At 34.5% G+C, this 25,196-nt stretch overlaps 1 protein-coding gene across 2 annotated transcripts in view; it reads right to left on the bottom strand.

The window, feature by feature from the left end:
* Positions 1–25,196, bottom strand: part of VPS13A (vacuolar protein sorting 13 homolog A) — a 105,765-nt gene that overhangs the window by 73,858 nt on the left and 6,711 nt on the right. For both annotated transcript variants that reach the window (XM_054002516.1, XM_054002517.1), the window contains exons 2-22: positions 24,561–24,604; positions 24,035–24,077; positions 23,039–23,134; positions 22,643–22,744; positions 21,855–21,964; positions 21,591–21,650; positions 20,503–20,562; positions 20,211–20,291; positions 19,723–19,780; positions 17,630–17,757; positions 17,308–17,414; positions 16,450–16,621; positions 15,995–16,057; positions 12,167–12,302; positions 11,559–11,653; positions 10,566–10,708; positions 9,053–9,254; positions 8,856–8,970; positions 5,990–6,126; positions 2,044–2,176; positions 1,105–1,222 (exon numbers count right to left, since the gene is read on the bottom strand). In XM_054002516.1, the coding sequence (XP_053858491.1) occupies positions 1,105–1,222; positions 2,044–2,176; positions 5,990–6,126; positions 8,856–8,970; positions 9,053–9,254; positions 10,566–10,708; positions 11,559–11,653; positions 12,167–12,302; positions 15,995–16,057; positions 16,450–16,621; positions 17,308–17,414; positions 17,630–17,757; positions 19,723–19,780; positions 20,211–20,291; positions 20,503–20,562; positions 21,591–21,650; positions 21,855–21,964; positions 22,643–22,744; positions 23,039–23,134; positions 24,035–24,077; positions 24,561–24,604 (2,203 nt within the window). The remainder of the gene's footprint in view (positions 1–1,104; positions 1,223–2,043; positions 2,177–5,989; positions 6,127–8,855; positions 8,971–9,052; positions 9,255–10,565; positions 10,709–11,558; positions 11,654–12,166; positions 12,303–15,994; positions 16,058–16,449; positions 16,622–17,307; positions 17,415–17,629; positions 17,758–19,722; positions 19,781–20,210; positions 20,292–20,502; positions 20,563–21,590; positions 21,651–21,854; positions 21,965–22,642; positions 22,745–23,038; positions 23,135–24,034; positions 24,078–24,560; positions 24,605–25,196) is intronic.

Below are 25,196 nucleotides of genomic sequence, written 5' to 3' on the forward strand. Positions count from 1 at the left end.
TATATAATATATTTTTTTATATATATATATATATATATATATATAAACTGATGTAAGCATAATATTTACCTATTCAACCCTATTCAACTATACTAAAATTTACAGTTTAGGGGATTCTTGCTGACACAAAACCTGCAGTTAACCTTTATCATTTGTGCCCAATGAGATATAGAGAAAAATTATGCAGAAATTTTACAGAATCAGTATGACATATTAACTGCCAAAGCACACCCGGTAGCCAAGACAGTTAGACAGGTAGTATTGCAATACTGCAACATGTGTACTCATTAAGAGAAGACACTCCTTAATCCAGGTTATATCAGTGTAATTTTTGAGAGATGTGAATTACAAACCTACATTAAAATTATGTCATTCTGTTATATGACCATAGAAATTAAATCTCACTTTCTAACACAAAAAGATTCCTGTGAATTGCATTCCCCTTATTTGACCACCTTCACCAGAGAAAAAGAAAGGAGGGAAAACATTAAGATGTTCTGTAAGCCTCAAAATTCAGAATCCGGCCTCTCAGGTTTCCAGAAGGTGGCAGCATTACATCATGCAATCACCGATCGTTATTAACAGTACTAATAATTTTCGTCTGATTGGTACAATTTCCATAACTAACAAGATTTTGCTAAACAACCCTAAGTGCAAACTCAAGGCATTAAGAATTGTTTCCCTAGCAGGTAAACCAACTAGAGCAATAAGCCAAGTGAAAAGAGAGGGAGTATGACAGCACATTACTTTTCAAAATACTTTTTTGTATTTATAGAACTGATTTTAAATTCAGATTTTTAGCTCCTTGGTAATTTCAACAAGAACTGAAATTTAGCTATTAGGAAGACTGAATTAGAAGAGGCAGTAATATCTTTAATAAAAATCATTAAATATGCTAAGCATACTACTATTCTATCACCTTTTCAGTATCTGAAAACTTTATGATTTATTTTCTGTTTTTCTAGATAAATGTATTTTACTTTCAATATTTAAATACAGCCAATGCAAAAGTGCACAGGTATGACCATATCCTTATTTTTTTCCTCTTTTTCCCCTCAAAAAAGTCATTTACCATAAAATTTCAAAACTGAGAAAAATACATACCTGGGCATTCTTGCATCTGTAACAACCATAGCCCTGCTAAATTCCAGTTTTACATCCAAGGGCTGCAAGATACACTGAGATGAGTTTTTCAGCTTCCGAGCTTCTCGCCAGTTCTCATCTAGAAGAGCAGAGAAAACCTACTTTAAACGCTGAAAGATATTCCTTCTCAGTACACATCACAGAATTCAAGTATCTGATATCAGTACGTATTCCTAAAAAATCAGGTGCCATGATCTCTTTTACAGTTCTATCAACAGATGTATTTATACAGGATCTGAACTTCAGACATATAAGACTAATTATTCATTTCTCCTATTCTTATCTTCACAGCTACAGCATCCATGGGGTAGACTTCTAAGGACACAATTCTTAACATGCATCGTACTGGGAGTTTAGGCTCTGGGTTCTCCCCTGAAGAGTTAAATCATTAAATTGAATTAAATCCAAAGGATTAAGAATTAAATTATTAAGACTTCTCTGATGATTGACTCTATGTTGCTAGTTCCCAAAATACTAAAGTTTCCTTTGATACCTTATTGAAGTAGTTCAATTCTCGTGTTTTCTTTACCCTCAAAAAAATTATCAAACCTACAACTACTTGTGGATTCTGCTTTAAATCTGGAGAAAAGCAAAGGCACTGAAGAAAAACACCATAAACAAAGTAATTACAGTCTTACACTTATTATGCAACAAATCAAATGAGATGTCTTCAACAAAAAGAATTTTATTATGAGTTTGCTAAGATTGGAACTGAAGTCCTAAAGGTACGTTTTGGAAATTCATCACATGTTCATAGTGAACATTTGATGATCAGAACCCTTACTTTTGAAGAAGTACATTCCAAAAGATTCTCCACTGCTTCAGTTAAAATTATGAGGCACAAGCACCACCACATTGTGTTTAGTCATATAAAGAAAGATTACTTTCATGAATACTTACCATGTTTGCTGTACAGTAACTGCATGCTGCTGAGCTGGACATCAAAACTGTCATAAGCTCTGGACATTATATCTTCAATAGAGGTTTGTCCTACTTTGATTTGTGATAAATCAGAACGGCTTTTGCTTGTCATCTTAAAACATGTCAAAAAAAAAAAAAAAGGCAGGATAAATCAATTTCAGAAATATTCAAAGCATTAATTCTACAAACACTTCCTCCTATCACAACAAATTATTCAGTCCTCACTATAGGTCACAGAGTCCTGCAACTATCACAGCACAGCAAATACCTAAAATTCCTAGACTGCACCAAAACAAAAAACAGAGTATTAACACCATTTCTTCCTCCAAAAAAGAAACAAAAAGCGAATTAAAATATATTATACACTATGTACAGAATAATTTTCTTTAATAAGTGGCTTATACTTCAAAGTATAAAGTCCCAAACCCTTTGTAATCAGTAGAATAATCATTCAGAATTTTTATATATAAAATATTACTGCATTAAACAACTCAGATATGTGAAAGGTATTTCTGAACTCTGTTGAATTCAGTTGTGACACATTAGAGAGGAAAAGATGATTTGGACTGTTCATCATCAATGTCTTTCCTTTAGTATCAGTCAATATTCCTCTGATACAGCTTTGGGGCTCCCATACTTCTTTGGTATTTTACATTTGTATGTGCCCTCCCTGATGTTCATCTCTGCTGAAATGTGTCTGTCCTCATCCTTATATATCTAATAATTTTGGATTCATATTTGGCTTTGTCAAACCTGGGTAATATTCAAAAGAACTAAAAGAGGTTTAAAAACTAGCATCAAAGACACAGCATTTATTTTTCAGTACTGCTGGACCCTAAGTCCACTGTAACTTTTATGTTAAAAATAACTTGGAGATGCAAATTCAGAATGACTAAATTAATAACCCTATTTATCTACTGAGAGACAGTTTTAATTTTACATGCCATTTTTCCTCCTGGGGCTTGATCTTTTCCAGTATGCAACTGAGGGAAAAAGATTATTTGTTTTGTGATAAACATGCTCATTAAACAAACTACCCACCTCTCACTTAAGCATGTCACTCAAAGTGAACACAGAATTACTAATCATATCCTGAGAGGCAACTAAATTTTCTCTTATGGTACTTCTATATTCTATTGAATCAGAGGAACCAATCTAGGAGTCACATTCACTACAAAAATTACTCATCCACTTCAGGAAAAAGATGTCACACACACTGAAATCTGATTTTGAAATGTGTTCTTCTATGTAATGCTTCCAAGAGTAATCTTGTATGGGTGGAAAAGGAGGTGGGCTATTTGATCTACGATTAGATCCAGGAGGCTGTCTCAGGCACACAAAAAACTACAAAGTGCCAATCCTACAAACTGCCTACAAATGACCAATACTCAGAAGAGCTGGTGAAATTATTTGTCACTGAAATAACTTGTATTTACAACCAGATCATATAATTTTTAGTATCTACAGAACAAGTTTATTCATTAATTCTACTCTGTGAAGCAATCCAACACATTTTTTTTAAACATGACCTATCGCACAGACCTGTACTTGGACTGGAGCAGCCCATTACCAAAGCATGGTACCACCATGACTGATGCACCTGATCAGAGCTCTGGTGGGAACATGCTGCCACCCAGGTGCCAAGCTGCAAGATGCGCCCAACTCATGCCAACACCACACAGCAGCAGTGAGCACACCTGTGGGAGGTGTGCCCAAGTAGACAATCCCTCTGTTTAGTGACATAGCTCAGGGAGGAGAGCAGCAGGCCAAGCTAATTGCCAGCCATCTGAATGAGAGCCAGTGAGTGCCCAGGTGGACAAAAGCAATAGTGTGGCCAGCAGAACAAGGGAAGGGATTGTCCCCCTTTAGTGGGCACTGGTGAGGCTGCAGCTTGAATACTACACTTTATTTGGAGCTCCTCACAGCAACAAAGACATTGGGGTGCTGGAAGATGTCCAGAGAAGGGCAACAGAGCTGGGGAGGGATCTGGAGAACAAGTCCTGTGAGAAGTAGCCAAGGGAGCTGGAGTTCTTTAGTCCAGAGAAAAGGAGGCAGAGTGAGGCACTTACCTTAAAACTACCTGAAAGGAGCCTGTAGCTCTTGAGAATGTGGTTCAGGAGTTAGGCTCTTACAACAAGAAACAAGCAACTGAACATGCAGGAAGAGCCTCAAGTTGTACTAGGGATGGTTTAGAATGGATATTAAGAAAAAATTCTTCATTGAAAGGGTTACCATGCACTGGAACAGGCTGCCTAGGGACATGGTTGAGTCACTGAACTGGGAGGAATTTAGAAGCCATATAGACATAAGGCACTTAGGGACATCATTTAGTGGTGGACTTGGCAGTACTGAGTTAATGGCTGAACTTAAGGATCCTAAAGGTCTTTTCCAATCTATGTAATTCAGTAGTTCTATGATCAATATAGGCTGCTCACAATGGGACTGAGAGTTGCTCTATGGAGTAGGGCCTGGGAGTGCTGGTGGATGAAAAGCTGGATGATACCTGGCAATGTGCACTCACAGCCCAGGAAGCCAAACATATCCTGGGCTGCATCCAAAGCAGTGTGACCAGCTGGGCAAGGGAGGGGATTCTGCTCTCTACTCTGCACCTCACCTGAAGTACTGCAACCTGTGGGACCAGGTCCACAGAAGAGCCAGAAAAGTGATCAGAAGGACAGAACACCTCCACTCTAAGAAAAAGGCAGAGAAAGTTGGTGCAGCTCAGCCTGAAGAAGAGAAGGCTCTGGGGAGATTTTTCAGTAGCCTTTCAGTATTCAAAGTGGGCCAAAAAGAAAGATGGTATCAGACTCTACCAGGACTTGTTCTGACAAGTCAAGGGGTAACACTTTAAAACTAAGAGTAGATATAAGGAATTTTCTTAAAATGAGAGTGGCAAGACACTGGCACAAGTTGCCCAGAGAGGAGGCAGATGCCCACCCCTGGGAACATTCAAGGTCAGGATGGACAGGCAGATGAGGAACCTGATCTAGTTTAAGATGTCTCTGCTCATTGCAAGGAGGTTAAACTCAATGACCTTTAAAGGTCTCTTCCAAGCCAAACCATTCTGTAATTCGAACTCCAATCATAGGTTCAGAAAGTAATTATGTGGAAATTACATAGAAAACTAACTCTATTTAGCAAGATTTTAGGATTTGAAACAAATTTTTGCTAAAACACAGACAGTAATCTAAATAGATAGTAAGGGGAAGAATCAATTTCACCCAGAATACAAGTAAATAAAAAGTAAATTGCCTGTGCACATACAAGATCATTTATCCTGAAGAACACAAGTTCATCAATGAGTAAGAAGACTGCTAATATTATGGACAAAGTCTCTTCTAATTTATTTCAAAGTCTATTTCTTTTTTATAGTGATAAATTATAATTTCACATACCTCATGCAAGGGAAAAGTCAAAAAGATAAATTATTATCTCAAACATACCTCTCATCTCATCCAAATTATCTTAAATATTGTGAGTATGTTCACTTTTCTTATTTTAAAGTTAATTCAGTGATTAAAGGGTAAGTAATAATAATATGAAAAATAAGAATACCATTTAATCATGTAACAAAGAAGTTCACTATTTTATATTATAAGGCAATGTAAAGAATTACTAGACATTTTCCATGTAGCAGTCCAAAGTATCAACAGTAATTTCATACTAGGGAAGGAGTATTTCCTAGCAATTCTTTTGCACTGAACGATTCCACCGAGAAGAGTTCGGTAACTTTTGCCTTGACTAGAAAGCACTTTAAAATAAATATCTAATAAATAAACTGCAAGAGGTACTCTTACTCTTGTAAGAGTAAGAGTAAGTACTGTGAGACTCCTCACTACCATAAAACTCAAATTAAGAAACTGTAAATCAGGTAAAAAGCTGAATTAGAATTTTTGGTTAATTACTGCATTACATAAATACATACTTTAAAACTACCAAGATCCAGAAGTAGTAAATTTGATGTATGATCATAGAATCCTTTTTGTGGAACAATGATGTATGAAGCCATGAGGTTTATTTTGAGGTCAAGAACTTTCTGGGTTTCAATAATATACAACAAACCTGAAAAAATAGTACAATTATTAAATACAAACAAACAAAAGTAATTCACACAGAACCTATAGGATTAAAAGAAAGCAACAATAAGAAAATCAGGTCTAATTTTAAACAAACTCTTAGTTATCTGTATGCCAGATAACTAAGGTACATATGCTCTTCATATTTCTTCTGAACCATTCATTATAGACACTCCTTAAAGAAGAATCAAGTAGATGAAATGATGATAGCAAATGGTGCTAATTGACAAGTACAGACAACAACGTGACATATGCAAACTCAAAAACGTTTCCCACTGAGCAGAGATTAAATGAGAAGAACTGGAATGTGAACTGCAACTTCAAAAATAATGAATTAACCCACTGTGTTCCATAGATTCAGAAATTTATTTGCTCTAGAATTTCTTATTGGGAATATCCAAATCCACTGGTCAAATTGTGAGTGTTTTTTGATGCTGAAATACACAAGTTTACACTAACTCTGCTGACAAACATCTCCATCTTGAGATACCAAAGATATGCAAACATATGATCTTACAAAAATTAAATTTAAAAATCATGCAATTAGCTGGGAAAATCAGACATTCATACTATTTGAGACCAAATTCTGCTTTTTTGCTCTGCTGAAGAGTGAATGATATTGCTTCAAGTTAGCTCTGGAAACTGTCTTATAATGCAGCCTCAACTCATTAAATATTTACAGTTTACAACAAGCTGATGATCACATAAGTAGAGATAATGAATTACAAAGATGACAATATGACAGTAAACACATCCACTGGTAAGAAAACAATTAAAACTGTTACATTATCAAAGGTTGCACTGTCACAGGAGAGCTAGGCTAGTCAGTAAAGAACTGGATTTTATCAATTTGCACTGCCTAGTTGAATTTGAGTGATGTAGAAAGGTCAAGTAAACATTTTCTTGTTTCTTTTATTTGGGAAGAAAATGTAGTGGAATCCATAAATTTAGCTCTGGTAAACCAAGGGTTTTTAATGTATTTTAATGCTGAAAATCATAACTACTCCAGTGTAGCAGGTTCCTTCAATTTTGCAGTTCACAGCTCCCCTATATTTTCCAGCTACGTTCTATTGCTTCGTAGAAAACTGTTAAGAACTCATTCTTGAGGACTGCAGGTCCAGACATATTAATTACATTTATATGTTCCCATTTTTCTTATTCTACCTCTGAGATTAGCATAGTCTCCTGCAATAGAAATATTCTGCAGATCAAATCTTTTTTCCCTGGCAATTCTCTAAGACTCAAGACAAGATTACACAAGCAATGCACTGCAATATTTTTAGATATTCTCATCAAATTTTTCATTTGTGACTGGGAAAAGGTTTTAGGTTACTCTGGACAATACAGCATTCTTGTGAGGGTCCAAACAGTGTTGGATATACCTTTACAGTAACAATATGCTCAAACTGTAATAAACACAGAGCATGATTGCATATTTCCACAAAATATTAATTATGATCAACACCACTATATCTGGTGCTAATGAGCAGAAAACCAAGCATATTATATCTAAGCAAATTTTAACTTTTATCTCAGAAATCAACAATCAACTGTTGTACCAATATACTCAATATTGCTCAAGACATTTCTGAAAGAAAAGACAATCAAGCTGATCCATGTAATTCTAGTTAATCTGATATTAGTCCTTAATTCAATAGTTCACTCGAAAAAGAACTAATGAATAAAAATACCACTGAAGTTTGATTTCCCTCTCAATACTAGGTTGATAGAAGCAATCAATTAAATAAACCTTTTCTTGAGTTTTCTTTAAATCTTTATCACTTGAGTATTCAGATTTTTTTATATTTACAATTTAATTATTAATAGGTTAAGAAATTATAAGAGGTTTAAGAAAACATCCATTGTTTGGTTTTTTTTCCCTTTTAAAAATAATTTATATATGAAATCTCCCCTCCGCATCCACTCCCATCCACAGAGACAGGACACTGTGCTGGACACATCTCTGATTTACGAAGCCTCAGACATCCTTACTGGAACAAATAAAGTCCACAGATCTCAGTGCTAGTCTTCACAGTATTCAGCATTTGCATTCATGTCTTAAAATACAAGATCTCTAGAGATAAACAGGATGAAATGAAAACTAGTGTAATGACTGTAAATCTGAGCAGCTGTAAAGCAGATAAATACAGTTTACACAACCTGAACTGAGTCAATGCAAATCAAAATCAATATTCATCAAGGAAGTCAGAAAACCAAAAACACCTATGCAAAAGTATAATGTCCTGAAAAACGCGAAATCTGAAGAGGATTCAGAGGTTAACTTAGAGGACTATGATCTCAGAATCAGTATTTGAGGAGTAATAAATAACTAAGGCCTTTTATATATCAGATGAACAAAACAGAAGATGTAACAAACTTTTTTAACTCTGTATGGAGTAAAAATATTGAAACACTATCTGTGGCTTTGGAGCATATTTTATAAATAAGTCATAAGTATAAAAAAAGTAGAAATAGTTTAAGTTAAAAGAGATACACGCATAAATGTTTATTGCAGTATGTCTATTCAATACCTAGAATAAACATACTACAATAAGACTGAAAAATTCAACTTGTTTAGGTGGTGTGTTAGAAATCTATGACTTGGATGCACACATCTCCATAGGGAAAGATACACTCTTAGCATTCCTACGATCTAAAATTTGTCTGAGTGTGCTGTCAGAAGAGTGTGCCGTCAGAAGAGTATGCAGCACTTGCCTGTTGATGTTTTTTCACGGAATTCTTCAAGTTTCATCAGAGTTGCTGATGTCAATTGCTCTAAATGTACATCTTTTGGTGGTCTGAAGAAATCCACTAAGTTATTTACTGTCATCTGTTAAAAAAAAAAAAAAAGGGTAAATTTACTATTAAGCTGGACTTTTGAAGATTTATAGTTTATTCAAATATTTACTTACTGCATCATATACTATTTCCAGTGGTTGTGATTCTATTCTAATCCTCTGGTCTGCTTTCTCATCCAAAGGGTTAGTCTCAAACATTATGCTTAAAAGTGAGGTACTGTCATCTGAATAGACCGTTCGAGAAGACAGGAGACGGGGTGTACACTTTTCTTGAGATACTCCTGTAACTTCAAGAGAGGTAATTTTTGTTTCAAACCTGTAAAAAAATGTAAGTAGACTGTTCAGATGCAATATCCATCTGGCTAAGTACAATTACATGGCAAGAGTATAAAAACTTAGATGGGAAAAAAAAAAACAAATCACAAACCAATACAACACATTTCTACCCTACCTTAAGTATAAATAGCTTATTCTAAGGATATAATACATCCATCCATGTGTTAACTCTTTTCCATTTCATTATCTTTTGTGTCTATTAGTTGCCCCTATCTAAATACAAAAGGGCATCCAAGTTATTTCCTTCATACATTTTTCATGAGGACAGGTGTCAGGGCAGGTAAAAGATTCTGCAAAGTTGTAGAATTCAAATGAGAATTCTTTAGTACGACTTCAGGAATTAGAAGGTGTATTTATAGTGGGAAACAGACATACAGCAGAGAGAAAAGGGTTCTGGTGCAGAGAAATTAAAGAAACAAAGATAAACAGTCTAATTACTCCAAGAGGTACTTTTTAGATCTTGAATTTTTTTTCCAAGATGCTATCCATCTCTGTAACAGCTCTGAGTTGAACACTTTTTTATCTCCCAACACTCTAAGAAAAATATTTCACTGTAAAAAATGTAGTGGTTTTTTCCCCCTTTTTTTAGTACTATAGCATTGTCAGGGCCATTTAGATGAACAAGAGTATCAACAGAAAACACTGATGTAAAATCTTAGAAAAAATTATACATGAAACTAATCAAGATCTATAGTATCTTAATATCATATATATATTATATTTATATATCTCAAAGTAGAGGGAACAAGGTTTAAAACAGGAGGGTTACCTACTCCCAGAATTTTAAAGTCATTACATTTGAAATAAAATTGAAATATTTCAGTAGATGCTTTTCACCACGTACTGTGAGAGCACAAAACAAAGGAAAAATCATCAGTTGCATCTTTCTTCCCCAAATCTCAAGGTGAACTGGGAACACAAGAACTTTCCAGTCATGTTAAATGCCCACGAACAAGTGGTTGCAAGATCACCTTGCTCAAGTTTAGTTTCAAAAGGAAACTTAACAGTCACTTTTCAAAGCAAATAACAATAACTGGATTGTTTGCACATAACAATGACAAACTGAAAAACAAAAAAAAGGAGTATATCCATATTAGCACAAAAAGCTCTGGAGACGCAGAGAATTCAATCATGGGAAGAGTATCCATGATTCATCCCTTAGCCGCAGAATAATTCCACTCCAAACTGCACAAGAAATGACACTTAAATACCACAACACAGTCTTAAAATGCCTACCAGTCATCATCATAATTTCATGAGAGGCAAAACCAGTTTGATAGAGAAAGCTCACCTTATAGCTTGTGCACCTGGTCGTTGGGTAAATACTGTACTCAAGTCAGCTAATGAAAATTCTATTAGCTTAGGAGTTTGCTGGTTTTCTCTTATTGATATCGACATGCTTAATAAGTTCACAGAGAACTTCATGGCTTCATACTAGATATGCCAGAACAACAACAACACAGGAATATAAAATACATTAATATACATCTTGATACAGTTTAGGAAGAGATGAAGGCTACAACTAAGTTTGAAACTATTGCTTTCATGCATAGCTTGTATCATAGCTGGTGTAAAAATCTACAAAGAGGCAAGGCTTTTATATTTTTACCACATTTTATGAAAAAGACTCTCTGATGCAGAGGTAGAAAGCAGTTCATCATGTCATCCTTAGTATCTTACAGTAAGAGAACTTATCAGACTATTTCCAAACAGTTCAACTATTTCAACAGTTCAACATGTTACTCTTTCCTAGTACAATCCTTGAATCATCTCTTTCCTTATATAATATATAATCACTTATATTTTAGATTACAGTGCACTTCCTGATCTTTGTTAAGATTCCCTAGTGCATTTTCTTAAAAACCTTTTGAATATTGTAAGATAATATATGAATATACTTCAATATTTAAACTACAGTACACTACATCTATTATCTTATTCTTGTTAGAGCAAGCAAAAATTTATTCTTTACTATTTCAGAATATCCAAAAGTAAGCTTTGTAGCCACTATACTGAAACTGCATCTAAGATTCAGAGGTTAACTTAGAGGACTAAGATCTCAGAATCAGTATTTGAGGAGTAATAAATAACTAAGGCCTTTTATATATCAGATGAACAAAACAGAAGATGTAAGGACGCAGAAAACCAGCATGCAGTATCAGAACAATATTCAAATACAGAGACAAAGCTTCAAGTAATTTAAAAGTGATTCCATATCATCTTTATAGATTTTTGTTGGTAGATAAAGCTACTGTTTGTTACCATATAGTCAGCTATGACTCACTGATTTTGGAAGGGTTGGATCCACAGCTGTTTCACTATATCCAATTGCTGCATAAAGTTTAGCCTTCTCTTCCTGTGTCATCAGTTCTTCAAGACCTGCCACATATCAAGAGGTTAGTTAAACTGAGTGTAGGTATCTGAAAAATGCAAATACTGTTATACACTTTCCAGTGCATGGTAGCTCTACAATATACAGTAGTCTTGCGAATCTAAAGCATGCTTTAAAATGTTCTTATAATTTTTTCCTTACTTATTCTATTTCCTATCTTGCTAACAACAGAAGCAGCCTTTGAAATTTACTTTCTATGTTCCATAAACTTTACTAGGTGCCTCATAAATCAAACATAAAATACACAAATTTTAAAATGAATGCAAGTAAAATTGTTTACATTCTGTTAACTTATACTGCATTGAACACGGATCAGAAGGAACTACGGAGGAGTTGTACAATTGTACAACCTCTATTACACACAATTAACAATTATATCAGCAAAAGAAAAGGCTAAGAGAAAATGTATACAGCAATCATTTGATAACAAGTTCCACTGCTAGTACCTAGGACTCTAATAGATTCCTAGTAACAAAAAGAATACCAGTAAATTATCATACTTGAACCCTTTACTTCTTGGTTTTGTTCATCCTTTTTTTGACCCGACCAGCTCCATATCCAGCTAAACCAGCCACCAGAATTTTCATCATCTTGTTTTACTCCTGGCCTGTAGATTTTCAATCCAGCCTTAGTTGCCTTAAATTTTAAAAATATTCAGGTAAGTAATTTTCTTCATGCTTTTTTATTCATTTTCCTAAGAAAAATATAGACCAAGAGCAGCTCTAACAAATCAGAACATCATTAGACAAGCATTGAAAAGGCAAAATGTTTTTATTTAATTTCCCTTCTAGTCACTTTTTCAAGTACACAGTGTATTATGGACCAATTTTATTTTGCATAGTAACAACCACCTTTACAACAGAACAGAACATGTAAAGGTCAATAAACATTTCTTACATAGCAGAATTCTCTCCAGCTTTCACCATATACATTATATGCAATGGCTTTCTAAAGGATAATTTAAAATTCATATTAAGCAATTAAACGGCCATCACAGGTCAAATTTTGTATTAGCCCTATATTTTTCATTTCAAGATGGATACCCAAAGCAATTAAAAAAGTATTTACACTCATAATACAGTATTTACTCTTAACTATTCCTGCATGTGATACATATTGTTAGAATAGTAAGGAAGCCCTCCCTCCTCCCACACTCACTATTTCCACAAATAGAGGATGCCCTGTCTGATGCCAGTGATGATTCCAATACTGGGTCCTCACAGAAAGTGTAGGCTACATACAAAGCTGACCACTGAAAGTTTGTCATGGGGATGGCAAACAAACATCAAGTGATCCAAATTTGTTCTCAGAACTATAGTGATCCACACAAGCTAACTTTCTTCGTGACTAATACAATCCAAAAAATACACAATCAGTTGCAGATAAGCCCTAAGTTTAAAGATACTAAAGTGAAAGTGAGACAGGAATCCCTTCTCAGCATTCAAAACCCAAGTATCTCTGCAACACAATTAGGAAAAAAACAGCTGACTATAAATCGGTACTCTGTAGGGACTTGTCACATCTACATACCTACTGGACAAAGGAAGGCAGGACTCACGACAGAAATGTAAAGGCTTCTAGATTTATACTATTGATTCACCTCAGAGAGATGATGCAGAATGTGAGCTTAACAACACAAAGCTACAAAAAGTTTGAACAAAGTCCTCAATAGTCCTCTTTATAAAGGTTACCATGTCATCAAGCAGAAGTTACAAAGTGAATGACCCAATGGAAAAATGGATAGGCCTTAGATATAAGGAGGTTAAATCTGTGAAATTACAGATTTCTGGGATACTGAGGGGTTGGTGCTGAAGGACAACTGCCATGGAGAATAAGTGATGTTTAAAGCTATGACTCTTTCACGTGTCTGAGGCAGAAGCAGGCACCAGAACCCAGGGAAAGAAAGACTGCAAACAGAAGCCACTTCTGCAAAGATGAAGGAAAAAAATCTGTTCAGTATAGGAACTACAAAAATTTGCTAAAGAATCCTCTTGAACTTTCCCTCTCCTCCATTTACAGTGGTTTAGTAATCAACGCAGTCATAGACTTAATCAGCAAGGTCAACTACTTTGACAGAGAACTACCTGAAAGGTGGGTGTAGCCAGGTAGGTCAGTCTCTTCTCTTAAGTAACAAGCAACTGAACATGCAGAAACAGCCTCAAGTTGTGCCAGGGAAGGTTTACATTGGCTGTTAGGAAAAGCATCCTCACTGAAAGGGTTGCCAAGAAAAGCAACCTGCTGCCCAGGGATGTGGTTGAGTCACTATCTCTGGAGGTATTTAAAAGGCACGTAGAGTGGTGCTCTGGAGCATGGTTTACTGGTAGACTTAGCAATTTTCTGCTAACAGTTGAACTTGGTGATCTTCCACGTCTTTTCCAATCTATATGATTCCATGACTCTGTCCTGTGTTCTTACTGAAATAAATCCTAAAAGTCTGCCCTAGGTTGAAAGGATAACGTTTCTCAAGCTGATACAGAAACTTGATGCTTAGCTCACTGAAGCTACTATTTGGCACTTCAAACACTCATGATAAAAAAGCAAAAATGGTCTGAGGTTTGGAATATAAAATTCTGGCTACAAAGTTGCCTGAAAATCAGCACTGTGATCACAAACATGGTTTCTGAGGAGCTTGATTTCAAGGTCTAAATAAAAGTAAGCCCTTGAAATTCAACTCTTAGGTATGCTTTTAAGAAACAGAAATGCTTCACAAACAGCAGGATCATTTGCCTGGCTTTACTCAGCCCACATCTAATGGGTGATCCTTTAAATACTTGGCAGACCTACGGCTAACTGTCAGGATACTAAAGTAGTAGTAAATTTGTCTCTTCTAAGTCCTTTGAATCCTTTTTCAAAGGTATGACCTGATAACAACACAGATGCGTCCTGACAGATGGAGACAGAACACAGCTTAGAATTACTGTGACCTGATTTTGAATACTTTGAAATATATTCAGATAATCAGCCAGTACATCTTTCAAGATGTGCTTCCAACATTTTTCAAATGCAAGACTTAAAGCCCAAACAACTGAAAATTCATTTTCTTACAACCTACTTCTAAGTGTTACAGAAATGTATCTTAAAACTCATAATTTGAAGGTAGTTAGGAATGCAATATGACATAACCTTTTGTAAGCAGCATAATCACACTGGGGAAGGAAGAACAAAACTAGATAGGAAATATTTCAAGATTTCCATCAACTTGCAAAAAGTAGAAGGAAAAAGATAAAACCAAGAGAAACTTTCCACTACAATATAAGATTATTCCAAAATCAAATGAGAACTAAACCAAAACCAAACCTTCCCCCACCCCTTGAAAAGCACTCCAGTCTGGACAAACTGAAGGGGAAGAGTCATGAATATTTCTTCTGGTTCTGTTAAGAGTCTGGATAATGGTAACACAAGCATTCAAATGGGGGTGTACATACAGACAAATAGAAGGAAAAATCACATTTATAGATTCCTCTTCACAGTTAGAAGGACAACATCTGTGACTGGAGTAATTGCATTTATACTATATTTAATATAATTTGCATACAAAAACAAAAAAAATCAAATTTTTTTCAAGCACTGTCGTAAGTAGTAACCGAGCTTTATGAAGTTTAATTATTAATTACTGCCTTCTTTCAGATTGTAAACTTATTCTGCTTACTTTTAGGTGCCTTAATTATTAATGGAGAAAGATTACAGATTTCAGAAAAACTACAAATATTTCACTTCAATGTCCCAGAAAGATGCTCAGATACTATATGTAAAACTAAGCAGTACATTAGCCTAGGAAAACCAAGGCTAACAAATTAAGCATAACTACTCAAGTCACATTATCCTGCCTAATTGTACTAATCTATTTAAATGTATTCTGCATTTGCTGTACTCAAGAGTAACATTTGCAATCAGAAACACCGATTCTCTTTTCAAAGAGCCAACATACTACAGGTGATCACTCAATGTAACACGGTATCATGAAAAAAAGGAATAAACTAATAGTCTAGACTGTTGTGGGGAGAGACAGCTTTGGGTGTAAGCATTTCCAATTTAACTTCAGTCATCCTTTGGCCACATTTTCCACAGTATTATCTTTCCCACCAGAAGTAGAAAGGGATTTATCCCAAATCAGTCATTTTGAAGAAAGAGTATATGGAGTCATTAATTTTTGTTTAATTACAAGCTGAAAAACTAACTATGCCTTATAACAAAAAGCCATTAACAAGGAAAATTTAAAGACTGTATGATACACAGTTCAATCACCATAGCTAAAAGGCGTCTGCCTAAAATCTCCACAACCTCATGTTTCAGTTATTCACAGACTCATTTAAATGATGTCATTTTACCTCAACTTCTGCTTGTTGCCTTGCTAAAGTGATGTTAAAAATATCCAAGGCCTTTTCAAATTCCTAGAAGAGAGATGAGAAATTATTTTTGACAATTTAACAATTGTTACATTCCATGGCTCGGTTTTACAGGAAACAACAGCAAGCAATTCAATTCATACAATCCAAGTTAATTCGCTCAATCTGAAAATTTAAACTTAAAAAACAGCTTAAGGTGGCATGCTGCAAAAGAACAGCACACCACCTTAAGCTGTTTTTTCTTGCAGTTTCTGATTTAAAGATTTACCTCATGTATTCGTTAATACTACTAACAAAGAAAGGTAGTGACAAAGTTGCAAGTATGGCCACTGAAAGTTTTATTTTAACTTAGAAGTGATACAGGAACATTTTAACATTGAAGTTTGAACAAGTATCAGGATGAACAATATTTAAGCCTTCAACAGACAATTACTAACCTCCAACAATTTTAAGATTTCTTCACTAGGTTTTTTTGATGTTATCTTTGTTTTATACAACTCTTTATAGTTCTTCACTTGCTTCCTATGATGTGAAATATGTTCCCATGACCACATTTGGAGCTTAGGTTGAACATTTACTCCAAGGACACCATCAATAACATATTTCCACCTAGCAAAGAAAAATGTATAGCTTATCTTTCTTTTGGCATATTAAGGCTTTGCAGACTCTCACTTAATACAAATTCAAGTTGCCAAGAGTGAAATCCCCTGACTAATAGCGTACTTCTGATCAGCTGAGAAACCTAAGTATTTTACTTAGATAAAATAAGTAAGTATTACTTATTTTTCCCCCAGACAAAGTTGACAGACTACTGGTTCCTAAAATTCAAAAGTAACTATGTTTGAAAAGTACCCACAAATCTATGCATGCACATGTGAGAATAACAAAAATATATTTGTAAGGAATCTTCTGAAAAGAAATCAAATCTTTACCATCTGTGTTGCAAAGGTTTGCCTGTTTTTAGATGATAGCAATGTTCTTGTGGAACTACCTAACATATAACAGTGGCTTTCACTTAAACAAATTTATGATACAAAAATACTATCAGACTTAAGTTCCTGATAATGGTCTTTAAGAGAGCAATCACAGGTTTTCAAATATTGTGTCCACAGCTTTGGTTCGAGGTCCTCATCACCTTCCTACAATACTAGCTCAAGAAAAAATACTGAAAACAAAAGAGAAGACTTCCTTTCAGCAGGAAATGAGTTCTAACCTTCTTAAGTAAGAAGCAATTCACTGGTAATTATTTCAAGTTAATAACTAACAAATTATTTTCAAAGTCTAAGGTTGCCTACCATGTCCTGGTGTTGTTGTGCACTGGAATATCAGGTCTGTACTTCCTATATGGCAGATTTCGAGTCATCATATCAATAGACTCAAGAAGCTCCATAACACTGAAGTACTAGGCAAACAAATTCAAACTGAGCATTATTATCTTTCTGAGAACAACACGTATCAAGCTACTCTTTGAAGAGAAAATCAGTTACAAAAAAAAAAAAAAACAAGACTAAGTTAATAGATTCTATATGTACACTATAAAATTTCAGACCACCTTTTTTATTCTGCAAACTAACTTTTTTACAACATTACATATAACTTCAGAAAAATAGCTGGTACCTGTGGCTTATTGAATTCAACAGTTATATCCTGTAAGTTTACATCTAGATCTATTTTCGGTGATGAAAAGTCAACATCAGATCGAGGATTCATAAGGAGCTTGGCTTTAGCTGAAATTGGGCGGAATACTAAAAAATACAAGTTGATATAAAAAGTGCAATTAAATTATATAAGAGTGCAATAAATTATACATATATTTATCTTAAATTATGCCAGCCTATTAGTTTTAGAATGCTAGACTTGGAAAACATGAACGACTTGAAAAACATGAACTGCACCAACAGAACTTAAAATAGAATATAATCTATACTCAATTTTCAGTTTCACTCTGGCAACATTTACGAAACAAATTTTTGCAGAACACCACCACAAACTTTCCTGTATGCTGAATTACATGCAGATGTTTCAATAAATAGTTTATATTTGTAACAAATGGAATATTTTTTGGCTATGATACATTTATAGTATGAGACAGTTTCAAATATAGCATTTATTGCACTATAGGAACTCTTACTCCTTAAGATTTTTTTGCTATTGTTGCTGTTACAAATGCTTTACTCTTCAATAAATTATACTCACAACAATGGTTAAAACCAAACATTCCGTATTTCTAATTCCAAGCCCAAGTAAGCATGAACAAAATCAATATTACAAGAAAAAACATTCAGAGCAGAAATATTTGATCTGTTCCATAGTTTGGCAATATCAGGCTTTTGAGGCCAAGTTTAGTTCAATATTTTCATCTGTTTCAGCAATTGATCCAATAGCAAGAATTTTTATATTATCTGAGTTCATCAAAATCATATTTTTTTCAAATATGGTTTCTTTCATCTCAGCAAAAATACTGATATATTACCTACATATCAAATATTCCAAATTCTCTGAAAGGTTCATAGTAGTGGACACATGCATTTTTGCAAGAAGAAACCATTAAACTTTTAGCTACACCTCTATATGGTAGCATTTCAATTAATTTTCTCCCTGTATTTAGCTTCCTAAAGTCCATTTTTTTAATGGTTCTTATACATAAGAATGTTCTTATACATGTTTCTATTTACATGAAGTGATAAAATAAGACTTCATGCTTATTACCTTCCTATCAAGGTTTTAGACTTCTAAAGACTTGCCCCAGACAGGACCAAATTTTCATTTACCACAGTAAACCAGCACGGTCAGTATTTCTGATGGCACTGCTGAATTTTAAGAGTGTGAATCTTGAATCCTAAGCTTTACATAAACCCATTTTGAACTTACTACATAAAGACTTAAACAACTTATAATGTCTAACATTTGTTTTCTTGCAAAAAGAATCAAATCCAGCAACTAAAAAAGATGGGTAAGGAATCAGAAGAAATTACTAGATAGCTCTCTGTCAGTCAAAATAGAGATACTTTTTGGGGAAGGTAGCAGCATAAAACTGACAGTGCCTTTTTTAACCCTGGCTATAGTGAACTGAAGACTTTCCTGCTAGAGAACAAGCCACTTCCAAGGCCATTCAGACTTGTGAACAGTTTCTAAACAGTCCCACAGATGCACATGATAAACACAAACTATGTATTTTCCATACAATGGAAAGCAAACTATCACCATGTTTGAGTGATGACAATGTGATTTTCAGACTTAAGTAAGTCATACTCAAAGCAATATAACTTGCAATAGTCCCACTAAAAAAAAAAAGGAAATTAATGTTTCAAAGTTGTGTGATTACTATTTTCACCTCTGATGGAAAAAAAGATACTCTGCATAAAGCAGGTGACTCAAAAACATACTCAAACTAATGTGAATTCACCAAACTTACACAGTGTGTATGTTACTGCTAAACTTCTTAAATAAAGGAATTAATTGATGGATGTTAACAATGAGAATCTATGTACTACATTCCATTAGAATGATACATGACTCAAGACTCACTTTGATCAAGGCTTTTTTTATATAACTATAGAATACAGTATTCACTGTCAGAAAGACAGTTACTCTTCCAGGTTTAAACTGCACTCCTTAGTAAGATTTTTGAGTAACAGCCAAAGTGACAACCTCTGAGACCCAGTAAAAATTACCATTAAAAATGAGTATTACAATTAATTAACACTTACCAAAATCATAACCGCTTGGAATCATGTTGTGGCTGGCAACTCCCTGTTTTAAGTTAACCTACACACACAATGAAGTGAACAGGAAGTTGTATTTCTATTTCCAGATAAAGTTTTTGAAGTACAAAATGTTAGCATTTTTAAACAGTTCTCAGATAATCCCTCTGACCCAAAGCAAATTCAAAATACTCATCTATGTTTTAAACAGAATGATATGTCTATATTTAGCTAATAAAATAAAACTGAATAGTGGTAAGATGACCATCAATTGTCTAAATTTGGATACTCATAGAAAACTGGTTTTTTTAACTTTCTCAGATGAGCATTATACTTCCATCACATAAAAGCCTTAACATATACTGTTTTTTCCTAAAAACACTTTTAGTTAAAAACAATTCCCCAGGACATTGACATAAAAAGAAGCAGGCCTGAATGTGAAGCATGTTCTCTGCTTCCCAGTTTCAACTAGAAGACTAGATACACTATCTTACCAATGATTCATCCCAACCACCACGGTAGAACATTTCTGATTTCACATTCCAATAAGCAAAAAGGTTATCCAGTCGCACAAGCTGTAAACACAACAGAACATATGTATTGGTATCTACAAATTTTAGATTAATAATTTGGATTTCACAAAGTCTGGATGAATAAAAACATTCAGAATGTTACTTCTGCTATACAGCCTACACAGTTACATGTTTTCTTGATCTTACTTTCAGAAACTCTAATGCAGCTTGTTTTATTAGCAATTCTTTCTTTAGCATACAATCTACACTGTACCTTGTGGAACAACTTGGCAGTTTCATCATGTAAACATGGATTCCAATTCTTATCTGAGGTCTGAAATGAGAATTAAACAAAAACACTGCAATATCTATAGTTCATCAACATGTTTTAAGTACAAAAAAAGAAAGTAACATCATCATAACAAAATACCATGGATTTAAGATGATTAATCCATTACTTTAAGCGAAAAATTGAAAAGGCTAATTCCCCCAAAAATACGTACATGTACATACACTGATACGCTGCACACAAGAATCAAAGATACTTTAAGATTCTGTTTTCAGTATTGCATACTGTTTTCCTTTACACCAATAATATTTTTAGGCAGGCTTTTTGGACAGAGATAAATAAGGGACTGAATTCTTTTATAATTCTGGAAGCAATTAGTTTTAGTTTGAGCCTGAAGAAGACCCTTTAATGTGCTAGGAACAAGCATTCACAAAATGACCATTTCATTCAAGAAAGTAACATTTATTTAAGACATATTTTCTTTAGGACTAGCAGTTAGACAGCAAAAACTATTGAATCAGAGCAACCCAACACAATCTACATACTGCTCCTACTACACAGTCTTCCAGAAAAAAAAATGCATGCCATCTTGTGATTACTACTCTTAGCACCTTAAAGTGCAGCTCACAGACCAAAAAAATTAGCTCCAGCTGAGAAAAAGATGTCATCTTTTTTTTTCCTTTTTCCTTTTTTTTTCCTTTCCCACCACTCCCTGTTATCAGGCAGTAACTTCCTTTTTTGGAGCTCAAGTCAGTTTCAGTAAAATATTCAGAATGAACAGCCCAAATCCAGCAAAGTGTATTGGAAACCACAAAAAACAGCAGGCAAAGATTAAGAATTTTCTCCTAAAGATCTACTTTAATGCTAGCATTTTATCTTTAATGGCACACCCACCACAGTACTTATGCTGAATTTGATAAACCAAGTAGTTACCACTGTGCACTGCTGATGATTAAAGGTGTATTTTCCATTAGACAGTATTGTTACCATAAAGCACAACACACAAAAGCACAACTTCACCTGTTGGTATATATTAACAAGTTTTTCAGATAAAAGGTGAGATATAAAATTACCTGCATACTTAGATTCTGAAGTGAAATCCCAAATGACAAGGGGTTGTCACGATTTGTGATCTAACAGAACACAGGAAAAGACAAAAAAATAATTACTTCATACTCTGTAAGCATATGTTTGTTTCTCTTTAATCAAACTAATAAAATTCCACAACTTTACTAGTATTCTCTCAACATGAAAAGCAACTAGAAGAAATCAGACAGGTTCCCGATTTCATGGTACAGTGCACAAACCCTTACGCTAAGATAAACAGAAGTACTTACATCATCTTCATAGCGAATATGGATGTTAGAAATTTTCAGCTGAAGATTTTTGATGACCTGAGTTACTAGCTTTTCTACAAAAGTGTCTTGTTTCTCTTCTTTTACTTTATCTATGTTAAAGGAAAACAATTTAATAATTTGTTTACATTTCAGTATTTTTTAAAATTAGACAAATCAATAACACAATAAATTTAGCATGATAAGTGTTTGAATTTTATATTACATTGTACTCCAGTTGTATAGAAACATGTTTGGTCTGTATGATCTGCAACATTTACATTCTCAGATTAGAAGGTTTCCTAGCTTTATTACCTGCAGAGTGAAGAATCAGGTAGTTCAAAATTATGACCAGCACCCACCAATACTCTAGGTGAGCAAATCATATTTCTTGGAAGTACCAGAAGATGAATTTAAAGATAAGAATTCGCATGTAATGAAGAACAGATTGAAACAAACCTTTAAAAAGCTGTATTAGTAAAAATGCTTTGATACTGGAAACAAACTGCTTCTCATGAAAGAGGAAAGAAAATGTCAGGCAACATATGATACAAAAGCAGCATTTCAACAGCACAATTTATATCAGATCACATCAACACTCAAACCTTTTTATTTTCAGAATGCTGGTTCTGCAATACTGATGGCAATTATACCTAAAAAACCATAACTAATAGGTTTTTAGGTAACAAGGAAAAAACAAGAATCTAGAACACATTGACAAAGTCTGCATCTTTCTGGATTAAAGTAAAGAAAGAAGCAGCATCACTTTCATTAGCTTTTCCCACTCTTACCTTGGTCAGCTATCTTCTGCTTTGCTTCTTCTATTCTCTGCAATTCCCTCTGTCTTGCTTCCAAGAGCTGCCTGGCTTCTTTTTCAGCATCATATTTTATGCCTAAACACATAATGTAAAAATGCATAATACCAAAAAGCCTTATATATTGTTTTTAAAGATACTGTTTCAAAAGCTGTAATTTTTACATTTGTGTAACAGTCACATGTAACAGTTACATAGCAAAAAAATTAGGTGATAAAACGTAAATTACTGAAAGACTTCCACTCCATTATTTAACTGTAATTGCTGAAAGTATCTACTAAGAATAAAGATCATGAAAACATTATCAACCCATTCCAGATAATTCTGAAATCCCATCAATCTATAGTCACTTCTTCCTATAAATTAACTTACTGGCTGTGGGCACAATAAGCAAATAAACTCCATCAAGGACTGCCTCAACAGGTTGAGTATAAAGGTTTTGCCATGGAATCTGTAGGTTAAGTTGACCTACAAACACAAAAGGTCAACGTATACAATTAAATAGTTGACTGGAAAAGAAATGCAAAGATAATTCATATTAAACACAAAATCTCAACAATTATTATACTGGATAGAAAATACTCCAGTGCACTTGAGGCAAAAGATGCCTCAGTTGGGTAGTATTTTCTTACACAATACACAAACAACATGAGAAGTTGCTCTGCCGCAAGCAGAACTATCAAGTCTACAGTCTTTCCTTATTTGCCTGAATTACATTCCTCCTCCTTAACAGCAATGTCTCCCTCCTTGAAAATCCACTGCAGCACCCTCAAAAACAAGAAAAGCATATGGGCAGCTTACACATTATCAATCATAAATACTAGGTTTTGTGAACACAGGAAGCATAAGGTTACAGTGCCTCCCAAGTGCAAATTTTAATAAAATACTAAATCAATCACAGAAAACACATTAATCCAGGGTCAATTTAAAGGAAGCATAATGGCTTTAGACTTAGTTTACTTTAAGAAATCACTTTTGCAAAACAATCAACTTGCAACAAGAAAACTTTTTATTTTAGCAAAAACAAGGAAGGAAAGAGATGAAAAGTCATGTGAAAGGTAAAAATCAGTTGTGGAGTCTTGTTAAGACAAGGAATGAGATCCAGTCCTGCCCAATTGCTCCTATTTGCTGTGTTGAGCTATTTTCTCATTAATATTGAGGTGATTAAACAAGACTCCAGTATACTTTATTGAAAGGAGCTCCCTCGAAAAGTTTCTTTTCAGAAGAGACAACTTCAGAGTGTACAAAGTATACAAATCAACAAACATATGGAAATTACTTGCTTAGGATGCCTAAAGTCACTTGCAAGGAAAGGTAGTACTTTTAGAAACTCCTGCATGTGTATGTACAAGATAAAATGTAACTTACTAATATGTCCTGCTTTAACTTTAAATGGCACATCCAATTGACTCTGAAAGAAAGATGTTTAGAAAATTTAAGCTTAATTCAGCAACTTGTGAAATGTTCCAATGCAGGAAAAGGTATCATGATAACCTTAACAAGCTTACCTGTCAACCTCATAAGAAAAAAAATCAGTATAATGGATAAGCTATATGAGGCTAAATACATTCCCAAAAACCAAGTCCTAGCTTCATGAGCTATAGAAAAAAAAAAGGTCTTTCAGTATTGCTAAAAGTACACCGACCTAAGCATATTCTTCTAGCAATTGCTGAGAGCTCTCTTAGGGGGAAGAAAAATGCATACACTTTAAATTTCATCTCAAATTAATCAGATAATCTATATAGGAGCAGAGAAAGCAAATCAGTAAGCTTCCACTTAAAAGAAAGTATATCCTAAAATAAGAACCGAAAAATGAACATTAAACCCATTAAACACATAAAACATAGCTCAGGAATCATTTTTGCAAGTATTACTGTTATTTTCACTAGCTTACCAGTGCATTTTCTTTTATTTCCAGATTCTTCAGTGCTACAGCTCCTAAAAGAAAAGAAGCCAACAAGAAAAACTGGAATAAGCAAAGTGGCAAATACCACAAGTCCCAAAGTTTCAATCTGTGGGTTACAGAAGCCTAGAAGATAAGGGTCCTAATGTATGTCTCAAACACCAATGGAGGAGAGCAGTGGAGTCAACCAAGATTACTTAGTAAGAACATGCCATGAGAAAGAACAGGATGTGGCAGGAAAAGGTGGCCATACAGACATAAGCCGGAATTATTCTTGGACAAAGGTCATTGTTCTGGCTCCTGAAAAAGAGCATAAGCAAAGGAATGAGGACAATAAGCAGGAATGGACTGTCAACCTAAGGTCAATCCAGTAAGGAGGGATCAGGACCTCCAGAGACCCACAAAGGCCTCTGACCCGTTCCCAGAAAGGTCTAGAAGAACGAACTCCAGATGGTAACTCATTTTCATAGTAAACAAGCAAATTAGCTCCATGGCACAGAAATCTTAACTGTATAAAGATAACCCAGAAACAAACCTGGACACACATGTGCCCCAGGACCCTGGACATGCCATCAGCTGCATTGACACTGGAGTGAGGACTGCTGATGTTCTTTCTCTGTACCACAC

Source organism: Vidua macroura, chromosome Z (genome assembly GCF_024509145.1).
Source record: "Vidua macroura isolate BioBank_ID:100142 chromosome Z, ASM2450914v1, whole genome shotgun sequence".
Taxonomy (NCBI): domain Eukaryota; kingdom Metazoa; phylum Chordata; class Aves; order Passeriformes; family Viduidae; genus Vidua; species Vidua macroura.